This window comes from Alnus glutinosa, chromosome 2 (genome assembly GCF_958979055.1).
Source record: "Alnus glutinosa chromosome 2, dhAlnGlut1.1, whole genome shotgun sequence".
In the NCBI taxonomy this organism is placed as follows: Eukaryota; Viridiplantae; Streptophyta; class Magnoliopsida; order Fagales; family Betulaceae; genus Alnus; species Alnus glutinosa.
The window spans coordinates 2,086,140-2,104,765 of NC_084887.1; the positions used below are offsets into that span (position 1 = coordinate 2,086,140).

The 18,626-nt window shown below is 36.2% G+C and overlaps 2 protein-coding genes, 1 non-coding gene and 1 pseudogene across 4 annotated transcripts; 1 reads left to right on the forward strand and 3 right to left on the reverse strand.

The window, feature by feature from the left end:
• Positions 1-7,183: 7,183 nt before the first annotated feature.
• LOC133862127 (small nucleolar RNA Z279/snoR105/snoR108) lies at positions 7,184-7,283 on the forward strand. Its single transcript, XR_009899150.1, has one exon. It is a non-coding gene; the product is annotated as a small nucleolar RNA Z279/snoR105/snoR108 (small nucleolar RNA).
• A 1,633-nt stretch (positions 7,284-8,916) lies between these two features.
• On the reverse strand, positions 8,917-10,621 carry LOC133859874 (7-deoxyloganetin glucosyltransferase-like). The gene is made up of 2 exons (XM_062295430.1): positions 9,976-10,621; positions 8,917-9,893 (listed from the first exon to the last, which is right to left on the reverse strand). The coding sequence occupies exons 1-2, from the start codon at positions 10,493-10,495 to the stop codon at positions 9,070-9,072; spliced, it is 1,344 nt and encodes a 447-aa protein (XP_062151414.1). The 5' UTR covers positions 10,496-10,621; the 3' UTR covers positions 8,917-9,069.
• A 2,384-nt stretch (positions 10,622-13,005) lies between these two features.
• LOC133860667 (7-deoxyloganetin glucosyltransferase-like) lies at positions 13,006-15,442 on the reverse strand (annotated as a pseudogene).
• Positions 15,443-16,211: 769 nt separating this feature from the next.
• Positions 16,212-17,852, reverse strand: LOC133860666 (7-deoxyloganetin glucosyltransferase-like). 2 transcript variants are annotated; one of them, XM_062296242.1, is made up of 3 exons: positions 17,279-17,852; positions 17,147-17,200; positions 16,212-17,056 (listed from the first exon to the last, which is right to left on the reverse strand). In XM_062296242.1, the coding sequence occupies exons 1-3, from the start codon at positions 17,799-17,801 to the stop codon at positions 16,266-16,268; spliced, it is 1,368 nt and encodes a 455-aa protein (XP_062152226.1). In that variant the 5' UTR covers positions 17,802-17,852; the 3' UTR covers positions 16,212-16,265. The 2 variants fall into 2 exon arrangements, with proteins under 2 accessions (XP_062152226.1, XP_062152225.1); XM_062296241.1 differs by having other exon boundaries at positions 16,212-17,200.
• Between the last annotated feature and the right edge of the window lie 774 nt (positions 17,853-18,626).

The following is an 18,626-nucleotide window of genomic DNA, read 5'->3' on the forward strand; positions in this document are numbered from 1 at the left end:
AAGCTCTTCCCAATCTTTTGAGAAATCCAAAGAAATACACCAAGAAACCACTCAACTACAACTATCAAATCTGTACATCAACAGAAACTATACAAAAAATAGCCAGCCAACACTGCCCTAAAAAACCAGCATATACATTCAAACCAAACAGCCTACCAGAAACTTCAAAGCAAAAACTGCACAACCAAAGCCTCCAGAAACTAATCCAAAATTTCCCTAATTAAGACGGATTTTCTCATTGATATCAGAAGCTTTAAACTAATCCTTGCATTTCCCTACAACCCGAGTACAAACCTCCCAATTGATTTGGAGTAAAATCTGTTCTTCTGTACAGATTTGGTTACCAAACTTCAAATTATTTCTGTCTCCAAAGATTGTAAACTATGGAACCCCAAGCAAGTTAACATACCACGCTTTTTACCCTCCCAAGCATTTAACCCCTCACTCAAAACCTCCTCCCAAGGGTAAGGAAAAGAATAAGTGCTCGAAGGCAGCCACACTGGTTTATCAACTAAACCACTAATAACAAGTGACAAGCAACTTTGAATGGCCACTACTCATTCGATCTAGTTGGACACCAAAACCATTCCCTTCCCCTCAAAATACTAGACAACTTGACATCAAAAAGACTACAAGTGAGGCTGTAAATAAACCAGTCTGTTCGACTACGTTCTCGATACCCGCTCATTTAAACTCGATCCGAACTCAATTTGTGACTGCAAAAACCTACTCATGACTGTAGAAACTCACCCAATTATTAACTGACACATACACGACTAGTGCAACAAACTCGATTAAGGCTTGAGAGCCCAGCTTGTATAAAGCTCAACTTGACTCGCTCACCCAATTCGACTAAGGCTCGCAAGCCTAGCTCATATACACACATTTGTTTATATGTGCGTATAAACATATACTAACTTAATATTAACTAACATATTAAGTTATTAACTATTTCGTTAATAAATACTAACTTAATACTACTAAGCAACTAACTAACTATGTAAGCATAGTTAAATAGTTAACTATAGTCTATAGGTCACTTCAACAAGAAAAACAAAACAAACAAACACATATACTAAATAAGCATAAGCATTTCTTTCCCCTTTCCCTCTTTGATTAGGGAAGAAAAAAAGCATAAGCATAGTTAGCTAACTATACTACCTAAGTAAATATAGTATTACATATTAATTATAATACTTTGATAATAATATTATTATGAATGTATGTATCAATGTATATATGTGACAAATCACACATAGTCAATAATAGTTATATATTATTCTTATACTATAATTAATTAGTTATATATAGTATACTAGATACATATACTATAGATTCTACTTTCTACTTATTTTATAACATATTGTTAATTTATTACTTATAGACTATAATTATATACTATATTGTATAATATGCCTTATATAGTTACATATTATATATTTATACTATAAATAAATAAATAAATATATATATATATATATATAGGTTGTTCACAAACACTGGCTTGAACTCCGCTCAGATTACATATTAAAAAATTTAATGGTCTACCTCGAGCTCGAGTTGAGTCGAGCTTGTCATGCATGTATCTCAACAAGCTCGAGTCCAAGCTTGAGCTCGCCTGAGCTTGACCAGTGAACACATCTCATAGCTCAGCTTGAACTCGAGCTTGAGCTTGTTCGAACTTATACACACATTTCATATCTCAGCTCGAATAGGCATCCTCGTAAACGAGCCAATCTTAAAATCTTAATGCTCAGCTCGATTACAGTCTTAAAAGTCTACAAGCATCATATATAACTCCGAAACCATATTTGTCAAAAAGAACTCTATCCAGGTGCCAATTATCCAGCCACAAAAAAGATACTGCTACCATCACCAACCTGAAATTTTAAGAAACTCTAAGCTAAGCTTTGAAATGGATTTTTCGCAACTGTATTTTGACAGAAGTCATAGAACCTAAGTGTTTTGACAGCAATTCTTAGCTCAACTCATTTTAAGACCCCAAATTCTAACAAATGAAACATCAAACGTTCAAATGCCACATCAACCAGATGATTTCATTCTGTTATCCTGGATTTGGAGCAATCAAACAAAGCACACCGAGTCCAATTCGGGTAGCGCTGCAATCCCCACTCTAGGGGTTGTCCAAATTGTACTGTAATTTGAGCATCCCAATTGTAGGAGATCCTAATTGGACTCGGTATGTAGCGCAGAGCTACCTGGGGCAGGTGTCCCCTGGGCTGCCCAAATTGAACTCTCCAACTGTAGGGAATCCTGGGACAACTGTATAAAATTATAAAGCAGAACGGGAGATGGATGGGTTTTTGACACGTGGCTAAATGAATATTAGATCGGTAAACAATGTTATTCTTAAATGGTTTATACAATAATACACTTCCATTAGCACCACTGAGATTATGGTGCTTTATTTGGAGCATGTATAACATTGAAATCTATACATTTTCCAGCTGGAGATATGTAGATCAAAGCATCAAAAACATATATCACTGGAAGCAAATTACATAGAATGTGTTTTGTTAGATAAATGTACCATAAAAGCATTAAGTTTGTTTGTTTTTTTGTTTTTTTTTTTTAAATGAGATAAATTGCTTTCTTTATCATGTGCATTGACCGTGGGTAATTTTTTGAACAGACTCCAGAAGGCAAAACATGTATTCAGCATGAAAGTCTCCAAAAGGTTATATCACAAACATTTTCATCGATTGAGTGCTTTAATTCTCCTTACTCTAATGATAACATTGATTATTTGAGTTACAAGCCATTTATAATCGAGTCTTTGTTGTTGATGTTTGAAGTTATTTGTTGTGGTCATTTGGTCAGTTACAATGGTCCCCTTTTCATTGTTTTTTGTTTTTTAATAGTATGTGAGTGCTGATTTTGACATTCTTAACTATATAAAAATGATTGGCTTGCTTTGCCATTAAAATTTGAAATCTATAAATTATTGTCAGTGGTGGTTTTTTAATGAATTCTCTAATTCAATAAAGTGATGCAGTGAAGTGTTTGTACTGAAAATGATGTACTGAGATTAGACATATAGATTTTTCAAATTTTTGTATATTCTAGAATTTAGAGATATGGGTTTCTTGATTTTGGTTTAAGACTCGATGAAGTTTAGGTTTGGTAAATGTCCTGAATTGAAATATTATGATGAAGTTTAGCTTTTTTGTATCTTTGGCCAAATGGGTTTTCAAATTTACCATCAGGGGTGATTTCAATGTCACTCGCTTTCCTGCTGAAAGATCTAGAGACGTTCTTCTTAATGCGGCTATGTTGGAGTTTTCGGACTTTATCTTTGAGCAGGATCTCATGGACCTTCCTCTTGTAGGAGGGCCTTTTACGTGGTCTAATAATCAGGAGATTCCCTTTTGGTCTCGCCTTGATAGATTTCTTGTTTCTCCAGATTGGGAAGTGAAGTTTCCAGGTTCTCTTCAGAAAAGGCTTCCAAGACTGTGTTCTGATCATTTTCCTATTCTTCTTGATTGTGGTGGTGTTCATTGGGGTCCCAGAACGTTCAAGTTCGAGAATATGTGGCTAAAGGCTGAAGGGTTTGTGGATAGGGTGCGTTTGTGGTGGGAGTCCTATCGCTTTCAAGGCTCGCCCAGCTTCATCTTTTCTCAAAAGCTTAAGGCCTTGAAGATTGATCTCAAAAGATGGAACGATCAGGAGTTTGGTAATGTGGAATTCTGTAAGAAAATGCATATGGAAGAATTGTGTGCTCTTGATAGTTTGGAGGAACAACGGGGTTTAACTCCTGAAGAAAAGGCGAGGAAAAGTGGGGTCATCAGAGATTTGGAGAATTCTATTTTACAAGAGGAGATTAGCTGGAGACAGAAGTCTAGGGCTCTTTGGCTTAAAGAGGGTGATAAATGCACCAAATTCTTTCATCGAGTAGCCAATTCGAATAGGAGATCCAATTCCATTGAGTCACTCTCTGTCAATGGTTCTATCTCTTATGATCAGCAGGTTATTAGGGATCATGTTGCTCTATTTTATAAATCTCTTTTTGCAGAACCTTTCAGTTGGAGGCCTAGATTGGATAACCTTGTTTTTGACAATTTGGATGCGGGTGAAGCCTTTTCTTTAGAACTTCCTTTTGAGGAGAGGGAGGTCTTAGAGGTGGTTAAAGGTTTGAATCATGATAAGGCTCCAGGTCCTGATGGGTTCACTCTTGCGTTCTTCCAAGATTGTTGGGAGGTGATCAAGACTGATCTTATGGGGGTATTCCAGGACTTCCACACTCATAGCAAGTTTGTCAAAAGCATTAATGCCACTTTTTTAGCCTTAATTCCGAAGAAGTTTGGGGCTATGGATCTTAAAGATTTTCGGCCTATTAGTCTTGTAAGCGGTGTCTACAAGATCATTGCGAAAGTTCTTGCTAATAGACTCAAAAGGGTGGTGGCAAAGATTATTTTGAATCCCCAAAATGCTTTTGTGAAAGGAAGGCAAATTCTTGATTCTGTTGTTATAGCGAATGAGTGGTTGGATAGCCGTATCAAATCAGGTGAACCTGGGTTACTCTGTAAACTGGATATTGAGAAGGCTTATGATCATGTTAACTGGGATTTCTTATTGTATATGTTGAGAAGATGTGGCTTCGGGGAGAGATGGTGTTCTTGGATAGCGCATTGTATTTCATCAGTGCGTTTCTTGGTTTTGGTGAAAGGCACCCCTTCTGGTTTTTTTAGCAGCTCCCGTGGTATTAGACAAGGTGATCCTCTGTCGCCTTTATTGTTCATCATTGTGATGGAAGCTTTTAGTAAGCTGTTCTCTATATCTGTTCAAAGGGGCTTTCTCTCTGGTTTCGTTGTGGGCTCTAGAAGCAATGGAGTGATTAATGTTTCTCACCTTTTATTCGCAAACGATACATTAGTTTTCTGCGGGGCTAGTCTTGATCATCTTATCTATCTTCGTATGTTATTACTGTCCTTTAAAGCTGTTTCAGGTTTGAAGATTAATTTGGATAAGTCAATCTTGGTTCTTGTGGGTATTGTGGATAATATGGATGATCTTGCTGGCATTTTGGGTTGTGGAGTCTCTTCTCTTCCTTTAAAGTATCTTGGTCTTCCATTGGGGGCTCCTTTTAAGGCTAAATCTTGCTGGGATGAGGTAGTTGGGAAGATCGAGAGACGTCTGGCTAGCTGGAAGCGGTTGTATTTGTCGAAGGGTGGCAGAGTAACCCTGATAAAAAGCACTCTCTCTAATCTTCCTACGTACTTTCTATCTCTACTCCCTATTCCTTCCAGTGTTGCTAGTCGAATAGAGAAGTTGTATCGAGATTTCTTGTGGGGTGGCATAGGTGAAGAATTTAAATTTCATCTGGTTAATTGGTCCAAGATTTGTTCCCCTATTTCAAGTGGTGGTTTGGGCATCAGGAATTTAAGGCTTTTCAATAAGGCTCTTTTAGGGAAGTGGCTGTGGCGCTATGTCCATGAGAAAGAGGCTTGGTGGAAATCTATTGTGGATGCAAAGTATGGATCTACTCGGGATGGTTGGTGTTCTTTAGATCCCCCTGGGTCTCACGGAGTGGGGCTTTGGAAGAATATTAGGAAGGGATGGAGTTCGTTTTGCAACCATACCAGACTCATGTTGGGAAATGGATCTAGGATCCGTTTTTGGGATGATGTGTGGTGTGGTGAGGTGCCTCTTAAGGAAGCTTTCCCAGTTTTGTATGACATTGCGCGTGACAAGGATGCTCTTGTAGCAGACCATTTGGTTGTGGTGAGTGGGTCTTATCAGTGGGATGTTAGCTTTCTCCGAGCGGCCCACGACTGGGAGGTGGATGTTTTGGCCTCATTTTTCTCTTTGTTGTACTCATCCAGAGTGAATTATGATGGGGAGGATAAGCTATGGTGGTCTCCTTCTCACAAAGGGAAATTGATGTTATATCTTTTTATAAGGCTCTTGCTTGCAAAGAAGCTATTCATTTTCCTTGGAAAAGTATCCGGCAGACCAAGGGTCCTTTGAAAGTGGCTTTCTTTGCTTAGACGGCAGCGCATGGGAAGATCCTTACTTTGGACAATCTCAGGAAGAAGCAGGTCATAGTGATTGATAGATGCTGCATGTGCAAAATGAATGGGGAGTCAGTGGATCACCTTCTTCTCCATTGTGAGGTAGCACGCGCTCTGTGGATCGCCATCTTTAGTCGCTTCAGTCTGTCTTGGGTTATGCCTCTTCGGGTGGTAGATTTATTCGTTTGCTGGTGGACGGGTGGTCGCTCCCAGAGTGCTGTCGTGTGGAAGATGGTCCCTTGTTGCCTTATGTGGTGCTTATGGAGGGAACGCAATGATAGACAGTTTGAGGACAAAGAAAGAACCTTGAGGATCTCATCTCCTTTTTCTTTCATTCTTTGTACTCTTAGTCAGCTGTGTTCCTCGTACCTTTAACGTTTAGTTTTAATGATTTCCTTGTATTGTTTTCTACTTCCTCTTAGATGCCTTTCTTGTATACTTCATGTGTACTTGATTGCGCTTTGCGCTTTTTAATGATATTTCTCTTACTTATAAAAAAAAAAATGGTTTCTCAAATTTTGATTTGGCTGTGGCGTGGTATGTTATTTTGGTTGCAGGAAAGGGCAGCGCTTACTGTTATGAAAGTAAAATTTTACAGTAGGTTCTACTAGTAGTAGTCAATTGTATTTAATTGGGAGTCTTGGAGTTGGTGCATGGGAAGTCTATTTCCATTTAGGAGTTATCTCCATATCTATGTTAATGCTTTCTAATAGTTTAGTTTTAGTGGATGTGCATTCCTACTTGGTAGAGTCATTATAGGAGTTTATTTCAAAGTCTTTTAGTTTGAGTCGTGTAGTTATGTAGTTCCACATTTAATGAGTAATCAATTAATAAAGAATGAAGTATAATTAATCCCAAACCTTGTGTTTGAAAAGGTATAGGTTCTCTCAGAATCTAAAAGGTCTAAATTCCCTCAAAACTTATCGAATTATCTCGTTGCGTGTTCGAGAAATCATTTATGTAACACTTACAGTTTCGGATCCTCGTATATGCAAATAAAGATCACCAAATTGTGGCTTATTACAACACTAACTTTTTTATTTTTTTTTCGCTTATGTTGTTCAGTAGGGTATGATGTGCAAATTTCAAAACTATCATAGTAGAGAAAATTGAAAAATAAGCCATAATCTATGTTCATATTGAATTTCACCTGCATATTTAGGAGAACTTGCAATTATGATGCGAGATGGGTGTCCGCTCCAAAGCCTGGTTACGACAATTGGGCACCCCCATCTTAACCAATCTGATCCATTGCTTGAAGCCTTCAAGAAGTCCTTACCCATTACTTCACAAATTCAAAAATATTTAGGAGAAAAGATAAATGCTAAACCCCATTTTTTATAATGCCCTTAAATAATAGTCTAATTTATTTGTTTGAAATGTTTTAGCGTTTAATTTGCATAAGTTAGTGTTATTTTAGGTTCTCTTTCGAAGTAATCAGAAATCAAGGTTTTCAATAAAATGAAAACACTAGGTAAAGAAATCTCAGAGATGCGATATTTGACCAAATGGGTGCTAAGTAATTTGACCAAATTGTGTTTATTTCTATTTGGTTGCGATATTTGAATGTGTTTATGCCCAACTAATAGTAGATCGAGATCACTGAAGATAATTTAGAGGATTATGATTTCAATTTACAGAGCCATGAGTTATGATTGAACTTATTTCTCATTTGTATGATCATATACCACAGTTGTTTGTATCAAGAATTATTACTTAATGTTGTCTTGTTGCTTGGCAACGCAATTGCTTCTTTGGAATTACATTGTTTCAATTGTTGTGTCTTGGATGCCTCAAGGTATATTAGTATTAGTTCTTTTTCTTAAAACTCATAATTCAAGCCATGATATCACAACATAATTCATGAGAAACTTGCAATCTGAAAAGCTGAAAATGCAAAAGAAATGTTATGGGGTATGAGGAACTTGATGGATAGAGGAGATTATTATAAGATACAAATTAGAAGCAGGTGGAGTGATTCTGTTTTATTAGGAAAAAAATAAAAATAAAATCATTAATGCTGACATAAATAGTTGATATATATCAACAAAAGATATTTAATGCTTAGTGGCTTGTCTTGATCTCTACTATGAACTGGGTAGGAAAAGAACCAAAGAGAAAGAATCGTATAAATTTAAGATTTATTTTCTATGTGGAGTTAATTCAATGCTGAAAAGATCGAGTTAGAGGGCTTTTTTCTTTCGTTTAATGAAGCCCCACTAATGTTTGTCTTTAGCCCAATGAATCATTTTGTTCTAAATACAGAGATTATTTTTCTTGAATCCTCTTTTTTCTTTTTTTCTTTTTTTTCTTTTTTTTGGCATCGACTATTTGTTCAATCTTTTGCTGATTGGAGACAGATTTTTTTTTTTTTTCTTTTCTTTTCATTATGAATAATATGGCAAATCATCTTTTCTTTTAAGATTTGTTGTAAGTTATCAAATGCGTTAATTACTTTACCTGATGCTTACGTTCCACTCTATGAATATTCTAATAATTCATCGTGCTTACTTTTCTTTTCTTAATCATTTGCTTTTGTTCTGTGTGAAATTTTATCTGTTGCTTTGTTACAAAGAAAAGACTAAGTTTGAGACCTTCGATCAAGTTGCAAGAGGATCTTAAATTAGTACGTGGTCCTATGATATTTGACAAGCTTTTGAATTTTGTGAATTGAAACGATAGTTTACTATCATATATTACAATCATAGTACTATATAAAACATTTAATTACAATATAATTAATTTTTTATATTAAATTATAATTAAAAAAACTCGTGAATAGGGCTGGATATGTGCTAGTTACAATAAAGAGCTTGCATGAATCCAAGGAATAGGCAAGAGGTAGAGGCCCTTTCAAGAGTATCGATGACTTTCTGATATGAAATTATTAGTTTGGTAAATGATGTCATTTACGTGCATATTAAATACAGCAAGTCAAAGCCTTGGGCACCAATAAAACTACTGCACCAGGAAAATTTTCTTTGGGTAACAGAGTATTACCCAAATTTATCATTATTGTCACTTTCTTCTAAAACATCTATCCTTTTGATAAAAGCACTTCATTCATCAACTTGTCTAAGTTGATGGATGAAGACCCATGTGGACCAGTGGCCTCTTCAGCCAATTTTTTCCACTCCATGACCTTTTGCTTCATTTTCTTACCTTTGTTTCCCTCCATCAACTCTCTCACAATCTTCTCCACTTCCCCTCTCTTGGCACCCTTATCAATCTCCATGCCAATGCCCCATTCATTGCAAGCATACTTGCAGTTTGCTGGCTGATCCCCATCGATTGGACAACAAAGCATTGGCACTCCTGCACACAAACTTTCCATAATTGAATTCCACCCGCAGTGAGTTAAGAACCCTCCGATGGAGGAGTGGTTCAGCACTTCCTCTTGAGGGCACCAACTAGCTATTCGTCCTCTTTCTTTAGTTTCTTCCACGAACTCAGGTGGCAAAATCGCCGAATCACTAACTAAATCAGGCCTAATTATCCACAAAAACATGAAGTTGCTATTTGCAAGTCCCCAAGCAAACTCAACCAGTTGTTGTGGTGTTATGACAATAATGCTGCCAAAGTTCACATAAATCACTGAGTTTGGTGCCTTAGAGTTGAGCCAATCGAGACACTCAGTTTCTTCTTTCCATAAACTATACCCAGTTGATTTCAGAGGGTCATTGGGTAAGTGATTGAGTAGTAGTTGCTGAGGGCCAATGGCATATACACGAGGAAACATGGGGGAGATAGCATCCAAAGCTTCTTGTTCTAACGCGTCAAATGTGTGAATAACGATTCCTGCAGCTTTAGGAGATGTCTCTACTACTTGCATGGTCACTTTTAAGACATGGTCATTTGGATCTGTAGTACGAACAGAACTTAGTTTGGAAACTTGAAATCAATCATAATAGAGATAATCCAAGATTTCGGTAGGGTGTTATACCTTTAAGGGGTGTAAGGCCTTTCTCCATGAAAAGAGGAGACTGCATACAATCCATTAAGCTGGAAGCAGAGATGGTGAAGAGCATTACAATAGGGATTCCAAGTTCTCGAGCAGCAGTGTAAGCGAATGCCATGACAGCATCTGAGATAATGCAAGTTATTGGAAGATTGCCTGAAGTTGCAGTGTCGAGTTTGAAGAGGATGTCTGAAAATGGAGCCAAGAAGTTTTTCATAACGGATTCGCAAAGAGCATTATTGTCTTGGGAAGCGTTGAAATCCGACGGAGGAAGGCTGTCTGGAATGGTTTTGAATTGGAAGTCAGGCAAACCATCTAAGGACTTGGGATCTCGAGATTTCAGAAAACGTTGATGGTTGAACTCAGTGTTGACAAAGGTTATGTAAAAACCTTTACAGTGGAGAAGCTTTGCAAATTTTAGCATGGCCTTTATGTGGCTTTGCATTGGGTATGGAATACAAACTGCATGAGGCTTATCAGTAGCTTCTACTATCTTGGAATCCATTTCCTTCTTCCTTTCTGTTTAAGTGTGTGTGTCTAGCTCTATTCGATCATTGTAACTTATATTTTGGACCCATTTTATCCATCTACCTATTCGGGACAATCTTGACCGCATCATTTCCTTGACAGGCACATAAAGCAGAGGCTGCTACTCCTTCAAATAAAGGCAGCTTAAAAAAAATAATAATAAGGGCAGTTTATATTGCTTTTCTGGCTAAGATATTTTGTAAGCAACGTCATTTCAAACGTCATATGCATTGAATATCCTTTATCCCCTTGACCTTCACCGCAACATTTACTTTAGATGCACGTAAGGCGGAGGATGCTCTTTCAAATAAGGATAGAGTTTTTCTTCAAATAACGAGAATTTTATGGCTATGTTTGGCAATGAACATGCCATGCCACGGTAGTGGGCAATTATTTTATATATTTTTTAATAATAATTAACATCAAAATTTTTTATTTTTTTATTTTTTTACATGACATCAACAATTTTTTTATTATTATTTAAATACAAAACTTTTTTATACAACTTTTTATTTTATATCATATTTATTATTTTTTACTAACTTCAAAAATTAATTAATAATCTATTATTATGATATGACAAGCCACTTGTAAAATACTGTTTATATTGCTTTGCTGGCTAAGATATTGGGCAAGCAACGTCATTGCAAACGTCTACTTTTTGGAAGCGAAAGAAGTTTCAATAATCTTCTTCTTCTTCTTCTTCTTCTTCTTTTTTTTTTTTTTTTTTTTTTTTTTTTTTTTGAAAGATATAGCAGTTTGAATAATCGGTTTACTAAAAGGATCCAATCTTCACCAAATTCCATCATTTATTTGAAAACAATATTTATGATATAGCTCAAGATCGGCTCATCTCATCCACTATTTATAATATTATCAACTTCATTTAATTTTCAGCTGATTTCTTGTGATTAGTTTGGTAAGTCAATAGAAATGTAAATTTTTGTGCTTACTCTAACACATTGAGCCGCAGTCAAACTTTGTTTTTGGCCGCATCTCTAGTGAAAAAGACTCTCTTTTAGGCTTTTTTTTAGCTTAAGCTTTATGTTTGTATGTTATTCTTTCATGTATCTACAAAAAAAAAAAAAAACCAGCTGCACGTCTCCTTCCCGACTGTTTTCTCTGAGACGGAAAGTGAAAAACCGATTTCAAAAATGTTGATTTTTAAATAGCATTAGTTGTTTGAAAATGCAGTTGGTCGCACGACCAATTTCAAACTACGAACATCTGTAAAACATAAAGAAAGTACGCAAGATTAATATTGGAGTAAAGTCTATATATGTACATGGAATTAGAGACACATCTAAGGAGGGCTAGTCATGGCCCCTCAACCCCTCCTAAAAAAAAATTGTTAAAAATTGTTTTTTAATCTTAAAATTTGTTAAACTTGTCCATCTTCTTTCATTTTCTCATACAAATTTTTTTCAAAAAATGAGCTATTGAATCTCGTGTGGGTCCTACAGACCTAATGACTAGTTTTTTAAAAAGTTGTATAGGGACTTTTTTTTTTTTTTTTAATGTCATGTTTGTCTTTGTTGCTAAAAAACGCAATTGCTTCTTTGGGATGATATTGTTTCAACTATTGTGTCTTGAATGCCTCAAAGTATTTTAATATTAATTCTTTTTCTTAAAACTCATAATTCAAGCCATGATATCACAACATAATTCATGAGAAACTTGCAATCTGAAAAGCTGAAAATGCAAAAGTAATGTTATAGGGTATGAGAAACTTGATGAATAGAGGAGAATATTATAAGATACAAATTAGAAACAGGTGGAGTGGTTCTGTTTTATTAGCAAAAAATAAAAAAATAAAAAAAATAAAAAAATCATTAATGAGGCCCTACTAACGTTTGTCTTTAGCCCAATGAATCATTTTGTTCTAAATACAGAGATTATTTTTCTTTAATCCATGTGTGTTTTTTTTTTTTTTTTTTTTTTGCATTGACTATTTGTTCAATATTTTGCTGATTGGAGACTCTGCAGTTTTTTTATTTTATTTTTTCTTTTCTTTTCTTTATGAATAATATGGCAAATCATGTTTTCTTTTAAAATTTGTTGTAAGTTATCAAATGCGTTAATTAATATTTTCTTGGTCGTATATTTGAATTACTTTACATGATGCTTACTTACCTCTCTATGAATTATTCATCATGCTAATTACCTTTCTTCATTTAACCATTTGCTTTTTTTCTGTGTGAAATTTTATCCGTTGCTTTGTTACATTGAAAAGAGTAAAGTTTGAGACCTTCTATCAAGTTGCAAGAGGATCTTAAATTAGTGGTCCTATGATAAAACATTTAATTATGATATAATTGATTTTTTATATTAAATTATAAAATGAAAAAAAAAGTATTGATCGATGGCTTTCTGATATGAAATTATTAGTTTGGTAAATGATGTCATTTACGTGAATATTAAATTTAGCTAATTTTCTCCCATGAATACCATAGCAAGTCAAACGCCTGGGCAGCAATCAAACACCAATTGCACCAAGAAAACTTTCTTTTGGTAACAGAGTATACCCAAATTTATCATTATTATCACTTTCTTCTAAAATATCTATCCTTTTGATAAAAGCACTAATTCATTCACCAACTTGTCTAAGTTGATGGATGAAGACCCATGTGGACCAGTGGCCTCTTCGGCCAATTTTTTCCACTCCATGACCTTCTTCTTCATTTTCTTACCCTTGTTTCCCTCCATAAACTCTCTCATAATCTTCTCCACTTCCCCTCTCTTGGCATCCTTATCAATCTCCATGCCAATGCCCCATTCATTGCAAGCATACTTGCAGTTTGTTAGCTGATCCCCATCGAATGGACAACAAAGCATTGGCACTCCTGCACACAAACTTTCAATAATTGAATTCCAACCGCAGTGAGTTAAGAACCCTCCAATGGAGGAGTGGTTCAACACTTCCTCTTGAGGGCACCAACTAGCTATTAGTCCTCTTCCTTTAGTTTCTTCCACGAACTCAGGTGGCAAAATCGCCGAATCGCCAACAACTAAATCAGGCCTAATTATCCACAGAAACATAAAGTTGCTATTTGCAAGTCCCCAAGCAAACTCAACCAGCTGCTGTGGTGTTATGACAATAACGCTGCCAAAATTCACATAAATCACTGAGTTGGGTACCTTAGAGTTGAGCCAATCGAGGCACTCAGTTTCTTCTTTCCATAAACTATACCCAGTTGATTTCAGAGGGTCATTGGGCAAGTGATCGAGTAGTAGTTGCTGAGGGCCAATGGCATATACACAAGGAAACATGGGGGAGAGAGCATCCAAAACTTCCCGCTCTAACGCGTCAAATGTGTGAACAACGATTCCTGCAGCTTTTAGGAGCTGTCTCTATTGCTTCAATGGTCACTTTGAAGACAGGGTCATTTGGATCTGTAGTACGAACAGCACTTGGGAGATCCCTCAATCGGATATTTCTCATACCTGGAATCCAGTCTATAACTGTGTCTAGGTACCCATTTGTTAGATAACTCTCATCTGCAAAAAAGAAACACAATTTTTTTTTAGTTTGGAAACTTGAAATCAATCATAATAAAGATATCCAAGATTTTAGTAGGGTGTCATACCTTTAAGGGGTGTAAGGCCTTTTTCCCTAAGATGAGGAAACTGCATACAACCCATATAGCTGCAAGCAGAGATGGTGACGAACATTACAATAGGGATTCCAAGTTCTCGAGCAACAGTGTGAGTGAATTGCATGACAACATCTGAGACAATGCAAGTTACTGGAAGATTGTTTGAAGTTGTAGTGTTGAGTTTGAAGAGGAGGTCTGAAAATGGAGCCAAGAAGTTTTCCATAACGGATTCGCAAAGAGCATTATTGTCTTGGGAAGCGTTGGAATCCGACGGAGGAAGGTTGTCTGGAATGGTTTTGAATTGGAAGTTGGGCAAACCATCTAAGGACTTGGGATCTCGAGATTTCAGAAAACGTTGATGGTTGAACTCAGTGTTGACAAAGGTTATGTAAAAACCTTTACAGTGGAGAAGCTTTGCAAATTTTAGCATGGCCTTTATGTGGCTTTGCATTGGGTATGGAATACAAACTGCATGAGGCTTATCAGTAGCTTCTACCATCTTGGAATCCATTTCCTTCTCCCTTTCTGTTTAAGTGTGTATGTCTAGCTCTATTCGATCATTGTATCTTATATTTAGGACCCATTTTATCCGTCTACCTATTCAGGACAATTTCGGCTACAATTCCGACATTAGGAAGCATTGAATATCCTTTATCCTTTTGATCTTGACCGCATCATTTCCTTGGCGTGCACATAAAGCAGAGGCTGCTCTTCCAAATTCTCATTAAATAATGAGAATTTTATATTGCTTTGCTGGCTAAGATATTGTGAAAGCAACGTCATATGCATTGAATATCATTTATCCCCTTGACCTTGACTGCATCATTTACTTGATATGCACGTAAAGCAAAGGCTGCTCCTTCTAATAAGGACAAAGTTTTTCGTTAATTTTAAACAATAATTATAATATAGCTAAAGATTGGCTCATCTCATCCACTATTTATAATATTATCAACTTCATTTCAACTAATTCCTTGTGTTGATTTTGGTATGTTAATAGAAATGTAAATTTTTGTGTTTACCGTGGTATATTGGGCGGGAGCCAAACCTTTTTTTGACCGCATCGTTTGTGGAAAGTGAACGATCGAAAGTGGATGATCGATTTTAAAAAGATCGATTTTTAAATAGCATTAATATTTAGTTTGAAGATGCAGTTGATCGCACGACCAATCTTAAACCACGAATATCTGTAAAACAGAAAGAATAAGATTAAAAAGTTGTCAAAGGTACTGACCAAAATACTTACGATGCTTAAGTTAGAAAAAGATTTGAATAATCTCTACAAGTTATACCTAGGAATACACAATATATATGTACATGGAATTAGAGACACATCTAAGGGGCCTAGTCATGATCCCTTACCCCTCTTTAAAAAAAAAAAAAAAAAAAATTGTTGAAAATTGTTTTTTAATCTTAAAGTTTGTTAAACTTGTCCCCTTCTTGTGCCATTTTCTCATACAACTTTGTTAAAAATCAATCATTGAATCTATAGGACCCACACTTTCACCCATGTTGATCCTACATATTCATGATTAGTTTTTTAAAAAGTTGTACAGAGACTTTTTATTTTTATCTCATAACTATCTTACAATATTGACGTGACAATCTTAACCAACTTTTGAACTATACACTATATAGCATTACTCTAAATTAGAATCCTCTATTCCTTAAAAAAATAAAATAAAAAATTAGAATCCTCTAGCTCTTCTAGTTATATTTTTATAGTGGAATTCTTCAAATCTTAACCATAACTTTTTATTAAATGGGTTAGATATTACTTTCTCAATCTTTATCATCTTTAGGAGATACAAAGATCTTTAAAGGTAGTAAGTGATGAAATGGCAAAATCTGAACGGTTTAATTAAAACTAATAGTTAGGATGTTGAGAATTCTTAAAAGTGTAGAGGATGTTTATTTATATACCCATGTCAGGGTGTAACATGTTGATGCTAAACTAGAAAACAGTCTAAAAGTAACATAGGAGGGTTTTTTTTTTTTTTTTTTGGCTTGAAAAAGTGTTCTACCGTGACAGAAAAATGAAAACGATTTCGTTTATTTGTTATGGTTTTATTTTAAGAAATTAAAGGGAAAACAACATTTTTCAACGATGATATATATTTTTTTCATTATTGTCTAATTCTTCTAAAACATCTATCCTTTTGATAAAAGCACTTCCTTCACCAACTTGTCCAAGTTGATGGACGAAGACCCATGTGGACCAGTGGCCTCTTCGGCCAATTTTTTCCACTCCATGACCTTTTGCTTCATTTTCTTACGCTTGTTTTCCTCCATGAACTCTGTTACAATCTTCTCCACTTCCCCTCTCTTGGCACCCTTATCAATCTCCATGCCAATGCCCCATTCATTGCAAGCGTACTTGCAGTTTGTATACTGATCCCCAATTAATGGACAACAAAGCACGGGCACTCCGGCACACAAACTTTCCATAATTGAATTCCAACCGCAGTGAGTTAAGAACCCTCCAATGGAGGAGTGGTTCAACACTTCCTCTTGAGGGCACCAACTAGATATTAGTCCTCTTTCTTTAGTTTCTTCCATGAACTCAGGTGACAAAATCGCTGAAATATCTCCCACAACTAAGTCGTGCTTAATTATCCACAAAAATATGAGCTTGCTATTTGCAAGTCCCCAACCAAACTCAGCTAGCTGTTGTGGTGTCGTGAAATCACCGCTGCCAAAACTCACATAAATCACTGAGTTAGGTGCCTTAGAGTTAAGCCAATCGAGACACTCAGTTTCTTCTTTCCATAAACTATACCCTGTTGATTTCAGAGGGTCATTGGGTGAGTGATTGAGTAGTGGTTGCTGAGGGCCAATGGCATATACACAAGGAAACATGGGGGAGAGAGCATCCAAAACTTCCTGCTCTAACGCGTCAAATGTGTGAACAACGATTCCTGAAGCTTTAGGAGCTGTCTCTACTGCTTCAACGGTCAATTTGAAGTTAGGGTCATTTAGATCTGTAATTAAAATAGTACTTGGGAGATCCCTCAATCGGATATCTCTCATACCTGGAATCCAGTCTATAACTGTGTCTAGGTACCCATTTGTTAGATAACTCTCATCTGCAAAAAAGAAATAACTTTTTTTGTTTAGTTTGGAACTTGAAATCAATCATAAAGATTACCTTTTTTGTGTTATACCTTTAAGGGGTATGAAGCCTTTTTCCCTGAGACGAGGAAACTGCATAGCACCCATTAAGCTGGAAGCAGAGATGGTGAAGAGCATTACAATAGGGATTCCAAGTTGTCGGGCAACAGTTTGAGTGAATGGCATGCAACCATCTGAGATAATGCAAGTTACTGGAAGATTGTTTGAAGTTGCAGTGTTGAGTTTGACGAGGATGTCTGAAAATGGAGCCAAGAATTTTTCCAAAACGGATTGGCTAAGAGCAGGGGCGTCTTGGGTGGTAGCATTGGAATCCGATGGAGGAAGGTTGTCTGGAATGGTTTTGAACTGGAAGTCAGGCAAGCCATCTAAGGACTTTGGACCTCGAGATTTCAGAAAAAGTTGGTGGTTGAACTCAGTGTTGACAAAGGTTATGTGAAAACCTTTACCGTGGAGAAGCTTTGCAAATTTTAGCATGGCCTTTATGTGGCTTAGACCTGGGATTGGAATACAAACTGCATGAGGCTTATCAGTAGCTTCAACTATCTTGGAATCCATTTCCTTCTCTCTTTCTGTCTGCTATGTGTATATGTTGTTGATATATATGCACTTCTTTTGGATCTCATATAAGAGATATTTATGACAATTTGTTGGCTACTTCAGCCCCTTGACTTAGAAGCTAAAATAATTGTGTAAGCAACGTCATTGCAAACGTCTATATATTTGTAGTTTCTGAGCGAGCAGGATGCTGTCCAAAATGTCATCGAAAACAAAGTTTGAATAATCAATCGTTTGACTAAAGCATCCAATCTTCACTAATTAAATTCCATACTCTTATCTTAATTTGAAAACGACACCCTCACTGTCCTCACATCTCCTTCCCACGTGTTTCCTCAGGCGGAAAGTTAATGACACGACCGATTCCAAATAGATTGAATTTTCAATAGCATTAGTCGTTTGGTGATGCAGTTGATCGCACGACCAATCTTACACCACGGACATCTGTAGAAGAGAGAGAATGAGATCAAAAACTTGTCAAGGGCGCCGACGGAAATATTTATGGTGCTGAAGTTAGCAAAAACTTTGAATAATCTCTCTAATTAAGGAAGTTATAGTTAGGAGAATAGTCTTACGCAAGTTTAATATTGGAGTAAAGTCTATGTAGGTACTTGGAATCAGAGACAGGTCTAGCCGTCTAGGGCCGGGGCTGGTGTGGGCCGTGGCCCCCTTCCACCCCTCCTAAAAAAAATTGTTAAAAAATATTTTTTAATCTTTAAATTTGTTAAAAAGAAAGGAAAAGAAAAGTTTAGGTCTTCTTTTTTTTTTTACTTATTTTGGCCCGTGAAAAAAAAAAAAAAAAAAGGTGATACAATTTGGCCCTCT